The sequence below is a fragment of the Peromyscus californicus genome, unplaced genomic scaffold (genome assembly GCF_007827085.1).
Source record: "Peromyscus californicus insignis strain IS unplaced genomic scaffold, ASM782708v3 Scaffold_22__1_contigs__length_63687245, whole genome shotgun sequence".
NCBI classification, from domain to species: domain Eukaryota; kingdom Metazoa; phylum Chordata; class Mammalia; order Rodentia; family Cricetidae; genus Peromyscus; species Peromyscus californicus.
Window position 1 is genome coordinate 46624554 of NW_026294525.1, and position 16063 is coordinate 46640616.

General features: G+C 44.1%; 1 protein-coding gene across 1 annotated transcript; it reads left to right on the top strand.

The window, feature by feature from the left end:
- The first annotated feature begins 11807 nt into the window (after positions 1-11807).
- Tspyl1 (TSPY like 1) lies at positions 11808-14507 on the top strand. Its single transcript, XM_052751358.1, has one exon. It carries the CDS (start codon positions 11914-11916, stop codon positions 13084-13086), a length of 1173 nt encoding a protein of 390 aa, XP_052607318.1. The 5' UTR covers positions 11808-11913; the 3' UTR covers positions 13087-14507.
- Positions 14508-16063: the final 1556 nt, after the last annotated feature.

A 16063-nucleotide genomic window follows, 5' to 3' on the forward strand; every position in this document is an offset into this window, starting at 1 on the left:
TTGCACATCTTTCTGGAAAACTTTATGAATAATCCCTAAATTAAAAAATTACTTGAATAATAGTAAATTATTAGGGGATCATCAGTTTACTAAAATTTCACAACTTTATTTCCATTTAATATTGCAAATTATCCTTGGCCACAACAGTAATCTTAGAAAACAGGACAATGTTTTAGTGTATACTGATCTTATTTTCTCAAGTTTAATCCACAGTCTAGAATTAGCCTCTTTGATTTTTTTTTTTAATTTGGGGGCTGAAGAGATGGTTTAGCAGTTACAAGCATTTGTTGTTCTTGCAAAGGACCTGGGTTCAGTTCTCAATATCCACAGGCTGGCTCACAATCATCTATAACTCCAGCTTTATGGGATCTGATGCCTCGTTTGAACTCCGTAGGCACCAGACATGCATGTGGTGCACATAAATGTATGCAGGCAAAACACCCATACACATAAAAAAATACACGTAAAAAGTTTTTTTTTTTCTTTAGTGGTTATTGTGTGTGCATGTGCATGATGTGTGAATGCAGGCATGTGTGTGCCATGGTGTGCATGTGAAAGTCAGAGGACAACTGTGGACTTCCACCTCCACAGAGGTTTCAGGGACTTCACAATGGTCACCAGGATTGAGAGGCAAATGTGTTTACCCTCTAGGCTGTCTCATCAGATTTAGTCATAGTAACTTTTAACAATATGCATGCCTTGAAGTTTTAGAGCTCTCATTGGGTGAAGTTGAATGTAGAAGAAGCTCCCTGCTGGCTTTGTCACTGCCCCCCACTCTCTCTTCTCCTCCACCACCTCTTTAGCTTCACTTTTACCTTGACCCAAACCTGTGTTTCTACCTGTATCTAACATGTATCTAATGGCTCTCTACACATACATGTTTGGATTGTGCTTTCTACTAACGCGGCCTTTTGGGATGGTTCAGGATGGAGGAAACAAGCCACTCATAGTCTTCAGTGACATGGACCCACACTGCTAATGATGGCTGTATCAGAACAGAGGTTCAGTAACACAGAGAAAAGCTCCAGATAAAAAAGAACATCTCCGAGGATTGCGGTAGGTTAGAGTTTCTGTTTGTTCATGTCTTCCTCCTAAAATCCCCACTTACACATCAAAAAATATCTTCAAAACATTAGGACATAAGCCATGTGGTGGCACACGCCTTTAATCTCAGCACTGGGGTGGGGAGCGGGGTGCAGAGGCAGGAGAATCTCTGAATTCGAGGCCAACCTGGTCTAGCAAGGGAGTTCCAGGATGATCAGGGCTACACAGAGAAACCCTGTCTCCAAAACAAAACAAAACAAACTACAAACAAACAAACAAACAACAAACCATGAGCACACATGCATGTAACCAGAGCACACATGCATGTAACCAGAACACACATGCATGTAACAATACTTAGAACTCTGCTCACTTTTCTGCCCATTCCCATGGCTGGCAAGCACGGCATAAATTTATTTTGCCTTTCTTACTCTTACTCTGATCCCTATTAGAGTCAAGATTTCAAACAAGGAGAACTTCCAAAGGGAAGACTGCAGTACTAATCCTGCTAGCTTTTTCTCTTAAAATTCCTGGGCCACAAGAATAAGTACTTTCTGGTTATCATAGTCCTAAGATTTATGAGCTCAAACTCTGTAAAACCCAAAGTCAAGATTCTATTTTATTTACATTTATTTATTTATTTGTTTGTTTGTTTGTTTATTTTGGTTTTTCAAGACAGGGTTTCTCTGTGTCATTTCCAAGTGCTGGGATTAAAGGCATGCGCCACCACCGCCCGGCCTATTTTTTTTCTTTTTTATCTTAGAATCTTGTCAGGGTAAGAGTTCACTTCCATGTTTAGTTTACCATACCTTTGGGCACTTTATGCTCACCATCTCTAAAGCTATAATTATAGCGAATTGGCTCAATTTATTGTCAAAACCAGCCAAGGGAGAAACTTCTCACTGTTCCTCAAGAGTCAGACCTCTCTTTCCTGGAGAGTTTACATAGCACACAGCTATATTAACGAGGACTAACTTCTCTGTCTCTCTTGCAAATGAAGTTTTGCCCCAGGCACGACAGTGAACATGCTCACTTTCTAAGCTTCACGGTCTCCTCTATACTTACGGTTCCGGCATGTGCGGCCTGCCTCATGCATATTGATGCTATCCTGGGAAGAGTTAAACCTCGGGAGAACCTTTCTCACATTCAATTTGTTTCCAAACTGGGAAGGATAAACCAAATAACGAATAACTCAAAACAAGATTAAAAATAAAAGAAATATCGTAATAGATATGTAAGCAATGCCTAAGGTTCAAAAAAAAAAAAAAAAGGGAATATATCTAGACCAGGGTTTTTTGTTTTTTTTTTTTTTTTAATTTGGGCTTCAATAAATGGGTAAAGGAAGAAAGGACTGTTCATTTTTCTCTGAATCATTTGGTGAAATGCAGAAAGGTCAAATGCTTCATGCGAGACCTGAAATTGCATGAGACAAAAGTATTGTACGAATATTATACCTGTAATAATTTTTTAGCTGTTTTTCATATTTTGTTATCTGCAATTGCTATAACAAGTTAAAACAAATTCAGTAAACTTAGAACAACACAAATTTGTCTTCATACAGTTGTGAGATCAGAAGTCCGAAAGGGTTTCACTGGGCTAAGCGGGAGGCATTCATCATCAGGGCTTCTGTGTTTTCAGGGCCTCTAGAGATGAAGCTATTCCCTTGATCTTTGCAGCTCCTGTGAGTTGATGGCATTCCTTGACTAATGGTGCCTTCTGCCTTCAAAGCCTACAGTGGAAGGTTGAATTCTTTACCTATTACATCACTGTGACCTCTTCTGCCAGCCTCTTCTACTTTAAAGGATCCTCGCAATACATCACTGGGACCACCGGAATAGCCCTACTCCAAGGTCAGCTGATGAGTGACCTTATTTCCATCTGCAACCATAGTTCCCGGTGAAGGCAACACACTCACAGGCTATGGGGATTAGGTCATTGATGTCTTTGGGAGGGGTGAGAAGAACACTATTCTGTTCTGCCTACCCTTCCTGGAATGTAATGGCGGATTTCCAGATTGTCCTCTACATGCACTGTGGGTCTGTTAAGGGCAGGAGCGGCTTCTTTTATGGTGTGGTTGTCAACATTTACACTCGTCAAAGAGTTGCTGAAAATGCTCCTGGTTTTAGGATCCCTCAGAGGAGAATGGGGGAAGGATGCCCCAACGGTGCTGAGAATCTTTAGGTGACTGTCCAGGCTGCCAGCTGTCTCTGTCTATACTCGAAATTTCTTGGAAATTGCTTGTTTACACTTCCTGTTTTCTCAGGTAATATTTTCCTTCTCAAGTCTTTGATGGGGTTGAAGAGTAGATAGTAACGGTTATAATCCTCTCATATCTTAGCTAAGAATATTTCAGATGATAAAGTTAGATTCTTTAGGATAGGACAGCTATTGGAGTAATCTCTGTAACATGCCATTTACCTATGATACGGACATTTCTGGATTTTAGTATGTGTCTCTTGTTTGATGTTGTTCTTGCTGGTTGTATTTCTGGTTTTGTTTATGTTATTACCTTTCTCCTCTCCTGGACAATACTTGATAATTGTTCCTATTGTATACAGTTTTGTATTAGGGTAGAACTTTCTTATTTAGACAAAAGGGGGAGATATAGCAGATATCTGTTCTATCTATGATCTTGAAGCACCACCCCTAGAGATGTAGTAGGTAACTCTCCTACCTACCTACGACCTTGAAGTTCCTGCCCCTGGGGCGTGGCCTCAGGGCTACCCTTAAGACCTGAGATGCGCTTACATTGCTCTCTTCTCTCCCTCATGGGCTTGGATGCTGGGATAGACTCAGGCGGAAGAACAGCATGGGACTGTACCTCGGCCTTCCAGGACCCTACAATAAATCTCCCGAACTGTAGTGAGTCTTTCTTCCTAATAAATTCCTTTACCCTTTAAGCAGACTCCGTGGATTTCTCGAATTACTAGACCTTCCTTATGCTAATTTTACATAAAGAATGGGCATTTTTATTAATTGTGAAATAATTATTAGTTTGCATATTTTAAAATATACTTTAGAAAAAAAGAAATAATATCAAATCTATCATCAAGGCAGTATGTAACTCATTTATTAAAGCAACTAACACACCCCATAACTTGGAGTCCTACTGCTATAAATTAAGATTTTGACTGAATTTTAGTTGTTTTAAATCACTGTTCAAACTAATACTGATGTTTTAATCAGTTGTTTTATTCTTTTTAAGTCTTTTGTTATTGCCCATCATATCCCTAAAGATACCTTCCTCAATGCTGTCTAGATTTTTAAAAGCATTTCACAATTGATATCCCAGTTTTTAATTGTACAACCTTCCATACAATGATTAATTTTATTTCCTGACTCAATTCATGTAACTTTTTTAAGAACCCTACCTCAATACTCTAACACCCACAGAACTAATAAAGGCATATAAAATCATTATATTTAACCCACTCTAGTTTAATATACATATATAACAGCATAGAAGAAGGTTCTTACCTGTCACATTCCATTCTACTAAAAGCATTGCACCCACAAAATCATCCCCTCTTTCCCTCTCAGACTGGCTCAACTCTTGCTTGTGATTTGGTTTTTATATTTAAGGGCGTTTTGTCAGCCCAGAATTAGTTTGACTTCCTTTTCTTGTTATAATCTTGTTTTTCCTATTAGGACTTGTCTCAGAAGGATCTCCTCTGTGAATCCTGACTCAGTTCTATTATCATATACAGTCATAGAAACTTCCTTCTCCGCCTACCCAACGTCCTTTGTTCTCATCTCTTGGTGCATTTAGCATGTGGTGTTTCAATTATTTGTTTCTGTATCTTCTTCACAGTGCCATACATCCCCAGTGAACACAGACCATGTTTTTTGGGTCTCTGTATGGCAATCACATACTCAGTGTCCTGTGTGCAGTAGAAATTAACAAATATGTTTGAGTTTATAGTGTCTGGAAATAACAAATGGCATGCGCCTCCAGTCTTGGGTGTTACAGATGGCAATAATGACTAAGCATATTTAGTTGCTCTCTCTACTTTTTGTGTTGATGGTGCAATTCTGGAAAGAGAATTTAATGAACACTCACAGGGGAATTGCCAGGAAAAGTTACTCCCTTCGGGAGAGGACTGAGCTGCTCCCTCCTAGTTTGGGGGGGTTATGGAAAAATCTTCCAATAATGAGGATTACACATAGGTGCACAGTATCCTAAATGGGAAGGATTTGGGTCTCGTTCTTTCCTGAGGAGCTAGATAACTCTGAACTGAGCTTCACACGATTCTTAATAACACAGCAAACATGCATGACAAACTCTCTTGTTACCACTGTGTTAATTTGTCAGCAAGTGAAGTACCTGAATCTCAAGTCTGAGACGCTGGAAATAGAATTAAAGGTTATAAAATTAGTGTTAGCAAAGGATCGCTTCCTTCCCGCCTCCCTTTGTCCACCCCTTCAGTGAGATGGTCACCGAAGGCTAAGGTTGAAGACTGAAGCTAAGCCTCTCGTGTGCCAGGCGAGCACTGCTCTACTGAGCTACATCCCCAACTCCCAGGACTTAGATTATAAATCTGTTCCACATTTAATAATTGCTTCTACTGAAAGGTACTTACCTCCTAAAGTTATATGCTATGTTTCAATTAGCATATTATAATTGACATTAAAGTTTTCATAGTTGCTCACATTAGCCTTCAGGGTTGGGCTGGCTAGTTTTGTTGTTGTTGTTTTTTCGAGACAGGGTTTCTCTGTGTAGTTTTTGGTGCCTGTGCTGGATCTCGCTCTGTAGACCAAGCTGGCCTCAAACGCACAGAGTGCTGGGTAGTTTTATGTCAACTTGACACAAGGTAGAGTCCTTGAGGAGGGAGCCTCAGTTGAGGGAAAAAACCTCCATAAGAGGGCTGTAGACAAGCCTATAGGGCATTTTCTTAATTGATTGATGAGGGAGGGTCCAGCCCATTCTGGGTGGGGATGTCCTACTCTGGTGTGCAAGCTGAGCAAGCCATGAGGACCAAGCCAGTAAGCAGCACTCTTCCATGGCCTCTACATCAGCTCCTGCCTCCAGGTTCCTGCTGTATTTGAGTTCCTGTCCTGATTTCTTCAACGATGGCCTACAATGGATGTGGAAGTATAAGCCAAATAAACCCTTTCCTTCCCAACTTGCCTTTAGTTATGATGTTATACAAACCCTAACTAGGACAAGGGTAGGATCATTCATTTAAACAATGAAGACCACACTGCTTAGGGATCCTGGAGGTTGCTATTATTCAAGATATAGATCCTGGAAATGTGTCAATAGAAATCAGCAGCAGTCGCTCTCAGGTTTCCATATGTTGCTAAGTGTTTCAAGAAATCAGAAAAGCAACACGGTATAGCAGGAAGGGCTCTGGCATCAGGTAAAAGGGGCTCTACCTATGCTTCACTAAAATTAGCTAACATAACATACGGAAGCATGTTAATCTTTACAACAAAGTGAATTTACCTCTAGTCATGGATACATTCAGCATAGTACATATTATTTGGCAAAAGTTCAGTAATTATGAACCTTTCCACTGATAACTGAAGGATCGAATGGTGGTTTCTTTCCAAATGCAGCCTTCACATTTTTGAAATAGATACGCACAGAATGTTTGCTTCCAAACCAAAGGAAGTTACAATGTAACCCTAGAGCCAATGACTTCACAAGGCAGAGTTTTCAGTTAAAAGATGAAGAGTTATGACAACTAAGGTATTAAATTAGATATCAAAATATTAGCTTTTCGTATTGAATTAACTTTTATTTGGAAAATGAGTGACCTTGATGAACGTTCCTTTAAGACAGAAGGGCTCTTTGTTTTTATTTATTTTTGTTGTTGTTTTAATTATAAAGGTCTGGTTGTTCTAAAAGGGTTCTTTGACTCTGGAACTGTACCCATATTTTTTGGAAGTTGCTTGTATTTTTGTAAGATTATATATGAGGTCTGGCGTTTTTAATGAATGGTAGCTACCACAAATTCATGGGGACAAACTTTAAAGGACTTTGGCTACTCATCTATACCCCACACATAGAAAATACTCAGGAATATTTCCCCTTGTATGACATTTCTGAGCCTTAGGAATTAGAAATGTTTCAAATACAAAAGCCGTATTGACGAAGTGGCTTCACTGTTAAATTCAGATATCACACCACCTACATCTCTATGGAAAATTAGTGACTTTAAAGTATCTATATAAGGTACCAATGTTTAAAAAATTACTTACACTAGTACTTTACAAAAATATACTAGGTATCTGTTAACAGCCATTTATTTTTTTATTTTATAAATGATTTAATTTTCAATTTTTTCAAGGGACCCTTCAGCACTGCTGTATTTAGCATCATTCTTCTTTCCAGAGGGTGATGGCTTCGCCAGTTTTGTAATTTATTTTACATCTGTGGGTTTCTTAGTGATGGTACACAACATCTGGATCATCTTTTGTATTTTATTTTACTTTTATATCCCTCCCTCCTTTTCTCCCAGTTCCTCCCCCCACCCCCACCCCCACCCCCACTTTCCCTCTGCTCCCCCCATCAACTCCTCCTCTGGTTCTCTCCAGAAAAGGGCAGGCCTCCCATGCATATCAATAAAAACGTGGCATATGAAGTTGCAGCAAGACTAGGCACCTTCCCTTGTACTAAGGTCGATAAGGCAACCCATTATGAGGAAAAGGGCCCCAAAAGCCAGAAAGAGTCAGTGACAGCCTCTGCTCTCACTGTGGGAGTCCCATAAGAAGACCAAACTATACAGCTGTCACACATGCAGAGGGCCTAGGTCAGTCCCATGCAGGTTCCCTGGTTGTCAGTTCAGTCCCTGTGAGTCCCTATGAGTCCAGGTTAAATGACTCTGTGAGTTTTCTTGTGGTGTCCTTGACCCCTCTGACTCCTACAATCCTTCCTTCCCCTCTTCCACAGGATTCCCCAAGATCAGCCTAATGTTTGGCTGTGGGTCTCTGCATCTGTTTCCTTCAGTTGCTGGATAAAGCCTCTCTAATGACTGTGGATTGGGCTAGGCACCAGTCTATGAGTACAGCAGAGTATCATTAGGAATCATTTCATTGGCTTTTTCTTTTTCCTGCCAGTCATGTTTGGTTCTACCCTAGGTCTCTGGGCTATTCAGTCTCTGGGTCCCGGCCCTCCAGGCAGTGTTAGTGGTGGGCTCTCTCTGGTGGCATGGGTCTCAATCATTGGTTGGCCACTCCCCCAATTTCTGCACCACCTTTACCCCAGCACATCTTGTAGGCAGGACAAATCGTAGATCAGAGGTTATGTGGCTGGTTGGGATCCCAATCCCTCCAGGGGAAACCTTGCCTGGTTACAGGAGAAGGTGGGTTCAGACTCTTATCACCCATTGCTAGGAGTCTTATCTAGGGTCACTCTAGATGTTTCCATTGCACTAATGTGGTGATATGTGTCCCCCAATATATTGTGTACCCCAATAAACTTATCTGGGGGTCAGAGAACAGAACAGCCACTATATTAAACATAGAGGTTAGGCAGTGGTAGCACACACCTTTAATCCTAGCATTTGGGAGGCAGAGATCCGTCTGGATCTCTGTGAGTTCAAGGCCACACTGGGAACAGAGCCAGGCATGGTGGCACACACTTTTAATCCCAGGACTTGAGATCTCATGCCTTTGCTTGGGAAGGACACATGCCTTTAATCCCAGGAAGTGATGGCAGGAAGCAGAAAGGTATATAAGGTGTGAGGACCAGGAACTAGAGGCTTTTAAACAGTTCTGCTGAGACTCTCAGGGGTGAAGACTCAGAGGCTTTCAGTCTGAGGATTCGTGGAAACAGGCTCGTCTGAGGAGTTGGCAAGGTGAGGTTAGCTGTGGCTTGTTCTGCTTCTCTGATCTTTCAGCTTTCACCCCAATATCTGGCTCTGGGTTTTTTTTTTAAATATTAATAAGACTGTTTAGCAATTCGCCTTACACACTAAGTTTCTAGCTTGTCCCTGAGATGTGCCCCCAATTCCCATTGTCTCTCCCCACACCTGATCTCTCCTGTTCCCATCCCCAGTGCCCCCCAACCCCACCCTACCTATCCACCTGAGATGCTGGAACATCTTTTTGATATTATGTGAGACAGTCAGTACTTGTAGTAATACTGTTCCTTCCCAATTATATATAAATGAAAAACAAAAGGATGAATTCCACTGTTTCGTCTCCATCAGGCATTTATAAGTTGCGTCCCTGCTGTCTCTTTGTATGCCATTTTAGTTCCCACAAGCCTACTTCCCCCTACATGATGCTGTGTCTAGAAAAACGTAAAATCAAACTGTCCCACGATGGAATGCTGTGTTCTTCAGTTTAGCAGCCGCTACTCAGATCTCGCCACTCAAAGGAAAGGAAGTGACTGTGGCTGACCAGCTCAAATTTTTATTGCTCTTTGATATAAAAATACTAGACACATGGGAATGGTGGTTATTTTATTAGACAAGTGTAGCACGAACAATGGAGTAGCTTCATTAGTGTGCAAATATACTTCCTATTGTTCCCGGGCTCCACCTCTTCTCCAGCTGGTTAGTTTTTCTCCAAAGTAGGAACCAAGTCAAATTTCATTTCCTCTATAAGCATTCACCGGATACTCTCATCTGCATGAATGATTTTGTCTTTGAACTCTGTACCCTTACCGCTCTAAAGGAAATCATTAAATTTAATTAAAATATATGTAAGCTTTGTCATAAAAGTAATATTACTGTTTTCTATTAATTGAAAGCTTATAATGCTAAATACTTTCTACATCATTTTTTATTTTATACATCTTGTGTCATCTTCATATTAGGGTTCGAAAATATGACTGATAATTTCCATTTTAAATATAAACATTCCTTTAAAATCACTGATTTATTGGTTTTGTGTGTGTGCATGACATAGGGGTACTGGCCTTGGTCAGAAGTCAACTTGCAGGAATCATTTTCTTTCTTCCATGTCGGTCTTAGGGATTAAACTCACCCTTAGGCTAGGTGGCAAGCACCTTTCCCTTCGGAGACATCTTGCCGGCCCCCAGTTTTTGTTTTTATTAGGAAACCGTGGCCTAGAGAGGTAAGGTGACTTGTCCAGGTCAACTAGCCAATGAACGATGGAGCTAGAATTTGAATCAAGTCCAAGACTGGTGGGGACCTTATCAGGTGGAGCCAAGTGGGACACTTCAGTCTGATGGTTCCTGGAACATCAAAATAAAACTAAGCCTGTCTGAGATGCATCTTTCAACAATCATAGTTTAATGGGAATAACAGATTGTGGGTCAATTTACAAGACTCCAGGTCTGTCCTAGGCTCATTGTCACTTTCTAAAGGACAAGTGGCTCCCTCTAGTGAGAGTTAATGGGAATAACATAGCCAGCAAATATTCAAAAGTGAAAATATGTTTCTTGGGGTGTGTGTGTGTGTGTGTGTGTGTGTGTGTGTGTCGCATTTTTTAACCCAGAACTTCACCAAAACTTGATTACAATTTCAGAGTACCTGATATGGACATCCGGGTCAGCCTTAATCCACAGTGACTTTTATGAGAAGTATAACTTTCTAACGACGCCATCATCACAGGGCATACTAAAACCGCCATTACTAGAAGAACTTTTATGGTAAAATTGTTATATTAAGTTTTCCTATTTATGTATGTAGCGAGGTTATACTGTCTATGAACTTCATTGCAAGAAGGTGAATAATGTTCTGGAAATATTTGTTAGACAAAACGTGACATTTGTTCTGATAATTTTGACAAAACACTGAGTTTGAGGACCAGGCATAGTTACCTGCTTTTTTCTCAAAATAGAAATGAAATTAATGACTCTGTCCTTCAATATTAATCTGTGTGTGGATGAGGGGGGAGGAAATATGCATCAACTTGACACTGACTGCGTTTATGCTTTTGTATTAAAGGGATGCCATATTCTGTTCAGAGGGCCTCAGAATCAAATCTCTGGGGGCTCAAATCAGTCCTCTGTCATTTTCTGTTTCATTTTAGCAAGCGGCTCGGTTTCTCCTCGCCTCGGCTCCATTGTGAGTAAAAGGAATATCATCAACACTTCACAGGATTCTTGCAAGAAACCATATGACGACGTGGTGTTTATCACAGGAAGAGAGCAACCCTTAATTATAACCACAAAACATCTTCCAGAAAAAAAAAAACACAGGAATTCCTAAACAAACCCACAGAGCTCTGCTCCCCAGTAACGTCAAGAGATTAGAAGTGAATTGCGTTTTGATTATTGTTTTGAGACTGGGTGTGTGTGGGGGGGGGGGGCGCGTCTCCCTCTGTAGCCCAGGTTAGCCTAGAAGTCGGGATCCTCCTCAGCACCAGCGAGCTGGGATGACCAGGCTAGAATTCACAGTTCTCATTTCTACGGAGGAGGGGGGGACTTCGGCATCCACCTCGGTTAAATCCGGACATCTCTGCTCCCGGCTTTTCCGGCTGCCCGGCGACATTTTCACCTTTTTCACACCGCTGGAAAGCGGATGCGCGTGTGGGCAGGCCTTGGACGACGGCGGGCCGCGTGCGGGGCCGTGCAGCCACCACGGCGGCGGCGGCGGCGGCGGCCCAGATGCGCCCAGGAGCCCTGGAAGGCGGTCCGCCGCTGCCCCGGCTCTCCGAGGACGACGGACCCTCATTTACGGGAACCCCTGGGACCATGGCAACCCGCTGCGTTCCCAAGCAGCCCCCGGAGACAGGGCAGCCAATCCGGACGGCGGAACCCATCCCGGGGGCGGCCGCCAGCTCTCGCGAGACTCGCGGGGCTGCCGCTCTGACGTCACCGCCCCGGAGACAGGGAAGGGGCGTAGCGGGCCCGGGCGGGCGGCGGCGGCGGCGGCGGCGGCGGCGGCGGCGTGGACGCCCGGAGGGGGAACTTGTGTGTCCGCTGCGGGCTGTGGCGCCACCGTCCCGGACATGAGCGTCCCGGAGCCGGGCGAGGGGACCCTCGTCCCCCGCAGCCGCGGCCTCTGCGATGCGGCGGACGGTGTCCCGGGGAACCCAGGCCGGCTGCCCGGCGAGGGAAGCTCGGCGACCGCGGTGGTGACAGGTGAGGGCCGCGCGGAGACCCCGGCGAGCCCGGGACCCCGGGGTGTCGGGGGGCTTGACCCCCCGCGGCGGGGGACCGCAGCCGGGCAGGGAGAGACTCCGCCTCCCGCCGAGGGTCCCCCGGCCGCGGCGTCCGCGGCGGCTCCGGACGACGGGGAGCAGGCCCTGGAAACTCGGGGCGCCCAGGCCCAGGCCGACGACGCGGAGACCGAACGGGGCACCGTGGCGGTGGCAGCCGCCGAGGAGCAGCCTGGAGTGGCGGCCGAAGGAAAGGAGGAGGAGGACGAGGAGGGGATGGAGGTGGAGCAGAAGCCCGCGGCGGGCGAGGAAATGGAGATGCTGGAGGCGAGGGAGGTGGAGGTGGAGGAGGAGGAGGAGGCTGGGCCCTGGCATCTGGGCATCAATCTCCGCATGAACCCTCTGGAGGCCATCCAGCAGGAACTGGACACTGTGAATGCCCAGGCTGACAGGGCCTTCCAACATCTGGAGCAGAAGTTTGGGCGGATGCGGCGACACTATCTGGAGCGGAGGAACTACATCATTCAGAATATCCCAGGCTTCTGGATGACTGCCTTCCGGAACCACCCTCAGTTGTCGGCCATGATCAGGGGTCAGGATGCGGAGATGTTAAGGTACGTAACCAATCTGGAGGTGAAGGAACTCAGACACCCTAAGGCCGGCTGCAAATTCAAGTTCTTCTTTCGAAGAAACCCCTACTTCAGAAACAAGCTGATTGTCAAGGAGTATGAAGTGAGATCTTCTGGTCGGGTGGTGTCTCTTTCCACTCCGATCATCTGGCGGAGAGGACACGAGCCGCAGTCCTTCATTCGCAGAAACCAAAACCTCATCTGCAGCTTCTTCACCTGGTTTTCAGACCACAGTCTTCCAGAATCTGACAGAATCGCTGAGATTATCAAAGAGGACCTGTGGCCAAACCCACTGCAGTACTACCTGTCGCGTGGCGGAATCCGTCGACCCAGACGTCGCCCGATAAGAGAGCCAGTGGAGATTCCCAGGCCCTTTGGCTTCCAGTCAGGCTAACCCTTGCCTTTGAAAAGACCACTGGAGCAAGCCCCTTCTCACCTGTGCTTGAGCAAATGCAACGGGTATGCAGTGTTTTTGATTTTTTTTTTTTTTCTGCTGACTTTTCTGCATCTTCTGCCTCAAGATGAAGACCGTAGACATGCTTCCGCTTTCACATGGCCGCCGTGCTGTTCTGTATTAGTATCTGCTCGTTCACGGCCATGGTTCATACACTTTCTGAGCTTCACACATGGTACTGAAGGCGACACAGCTTTTACACTCCTGGGACCCTGTTGTGTTCAGTCTGCCACCTGGATTTTTTTTTTGCTTTGTCTAGGGGCCCTTTCTATTTACTTGTTGAGCATGTGGCAATATGGACACCAAGTTTGCAGACAATTACTGGGCATTAATGATGTTGCAGGAGAACAGGAGTGGGCCGCCTTCTGTGGGTTTTTTGTGACTCTTTTTCTGCACTGCTTTGTAATACTGCTTGCTGTTGGTATGGCTATACCAAGCTCCATTGGCGCTTGCCAAGGTTCCTCACACTCACTCTCCCATCTTTCTCCTGTTATTTTAAGTGAAAAGATGTAGTTCAGAAATACTGCAAGGTCAGGATTTGTAGTCCATTTAGACTGGTAGCATTTCCAGAGAGGAACTCTGACTGCTGTCTCCTCTCTTCCCAACTCCCCAGCCTGGTTAGCAAGTCCTAACAGACTTATAGGGAGCTGGAACTAGATGGGAACAGAGGAGATCTTCTTCCTCATAACATATGGAAGAACTAAAGGGATTGTGATGGGTACCCTAAGCAGGGAAAGTGAACTGAAAAGGGTTAGGATCAAAGTAAGTCAGATAAAAATGGGGCTGAAGATGAACACAGGGCTGACAGAGCTTTCAAGTCCTGGTTGGTTAATGGTGATGTGAAAAATAACTTTCTCAGGATTGCAATAGAAACATTATAGGGAGTTTGAGTGTTAAATGTTGCCTAGACAATGGTTCTTTTAAGAAACAGAACAAGTTTGGGTTATTTTTCTCTTTTTATATGTGGCCTGATGTATCTGAAAGAGTAATATTGTGCCCATATTTTACCAACATTTAGTAAAATGCTACTTGTTTCTATTTACTGGAAAAGTTTAAATACTTTCTTTTGCATTTATTTGAAACCATTTGGAAGAACAATAGTCTTGACAATACTTAGACTTAAATGAATATTCATAACAATTTTCAATATTAATCTAAATTATTAGAAACGTAGTTTAGATTATTTGGTCTTTATCAAGTTTGTCAAATTGTTGTCCTTATGGAAAAATAGGTATGTGACTTGATTGTTTTGGTAGCCTCTTAAATTGCACAATAGTTGTACTCTGTCAAATTAGAACTGTACTAGGGGTATATTTGTTGTCACTTATATGCAAGATGGTAAATAAAAGCATGGCACTCTGTTGGATGGTTTATTTTTCACTCTGTCCATAAACCGCTTTAATAAGTTTGTATAATTGATGAGATTATGGAATTACCAAATTTCTTAAATGGACACCACTGACATTATCCCAAAGGTATGACCAAACACAGTGCTGTGTCTTCAGGGCATAAGTGTAGTCGCTGCTGTCCTTATTCTGTCGCTTTAAAATGTTGACAGTTAAAACTACTCACAAGATGTCACTAACTTCTGCACAACTTGTGAACCACCAGCCCCTTCACTTCCTTCCTCGGGCTCACAGTTTCTGCCTCCACAGATGATATTTCAATGTTTGACTCTAATGCACATTTCATAAGCAGGCATTTAGGGAGTCCTTACCATGGAATATACTGTTTCCAGACCTTTTCTTCTTAACTTTATCCTCCATTGGTCAAATCTTCAAGACCTGCCTTGTATTTCTCCTCCTCTGTTACGGAAAATAACAATTATTCATGTGGTGAATTACCCAAGTTTTTATTAGGGCGTTCTGCTAGGTCTTGAGAAGTAAAATAAATAGATTCCATTCCTTTCAGTGTTAGAACATCACACCTGATATGCAAACAACACCATGATACAGTAAATAGAGAAAGATATTATTTCATTTTTTCTTCCCTCTGAGTTTAGAAACCTGGTGAAAATAGTTAAGTGTATTTCACTTCCTTAATGCAGCTACTATGTTTTGCACATGGTTGTGAGCAAATTGTTGAATGACAGAATGAACCGCTCAGACGAAGGAGGAAGATGCCCAGAAAGACTTGAGGTAATCTCGCCTTAAAGACCATGGTGGTAGTTTTCAGAGCCATGGTGATGCTTGGGTCTTGGTGGCTGCAGGGTCCCTTGTCTAGGTTCATGACCCTGATGCAGCCACTATCTCTTGATATCTGAGGCTCCTGATAACACCAAAAATGAGAGGATGGGGGATGTACAGAGTTGGCCCCACCCCTCACTGCCTGTAACACTAGGGAGAACTGGTCTTACCCCTCACTGGTAGAAACACTCAGGAGAGAGGGTCCTACACCTCATTTGGGCAGCACAGTAGAGCTGACCCTGTTCGCAGGAGCATGGGCGAGCTGGCCCTGAGGGCATGAGAATGGGAGAGTAGGGCAGGCCCCTCCCATCTGCCATGTGGTAGTGTGGGTGAGAGAAAGATGCCCTTCCATCTTGCTCCTACTGCCTCCAGCTGGAGAGGGAGCTGACCCTTCCCTTTACCAGCTGTAGCACTTGGCAAAGTGAGCCCTCCTCCTCATCTGGGGCAGCACCGTGGAGCCCACCCTATTGACGAGGGCACAGGTAAGCTGGCCTGAGGACGTGAGCATGGGAGACCTGTGCCTGTCCCTCATCTGCCATATGATAGCATAGGTGGGCGAGAAATGCCCGCCCCCATCAACGGCAGAGGTAGGTGCGAGAGCTGGTCCTGAGGTCATAAGAGCAGGATAGCTTCCCCTGCCCTCCCCCCACCACTCAGGAGAGCAGACCCTGCACCTCACCTGGACAGCACAGTAGAGCCAACCCTGTTGGTGGAGGGGTAGGTGAGCCAGC

Coding starts and splice junctions, on each gene's coding strand:
- Tspyl1 (XM_052751358.1), top strand. CDS start 11,914: ATGAGCGTCCCGGAGCCGGGCGAGGGGACCCTCGTCCCCCGCAGCCGC.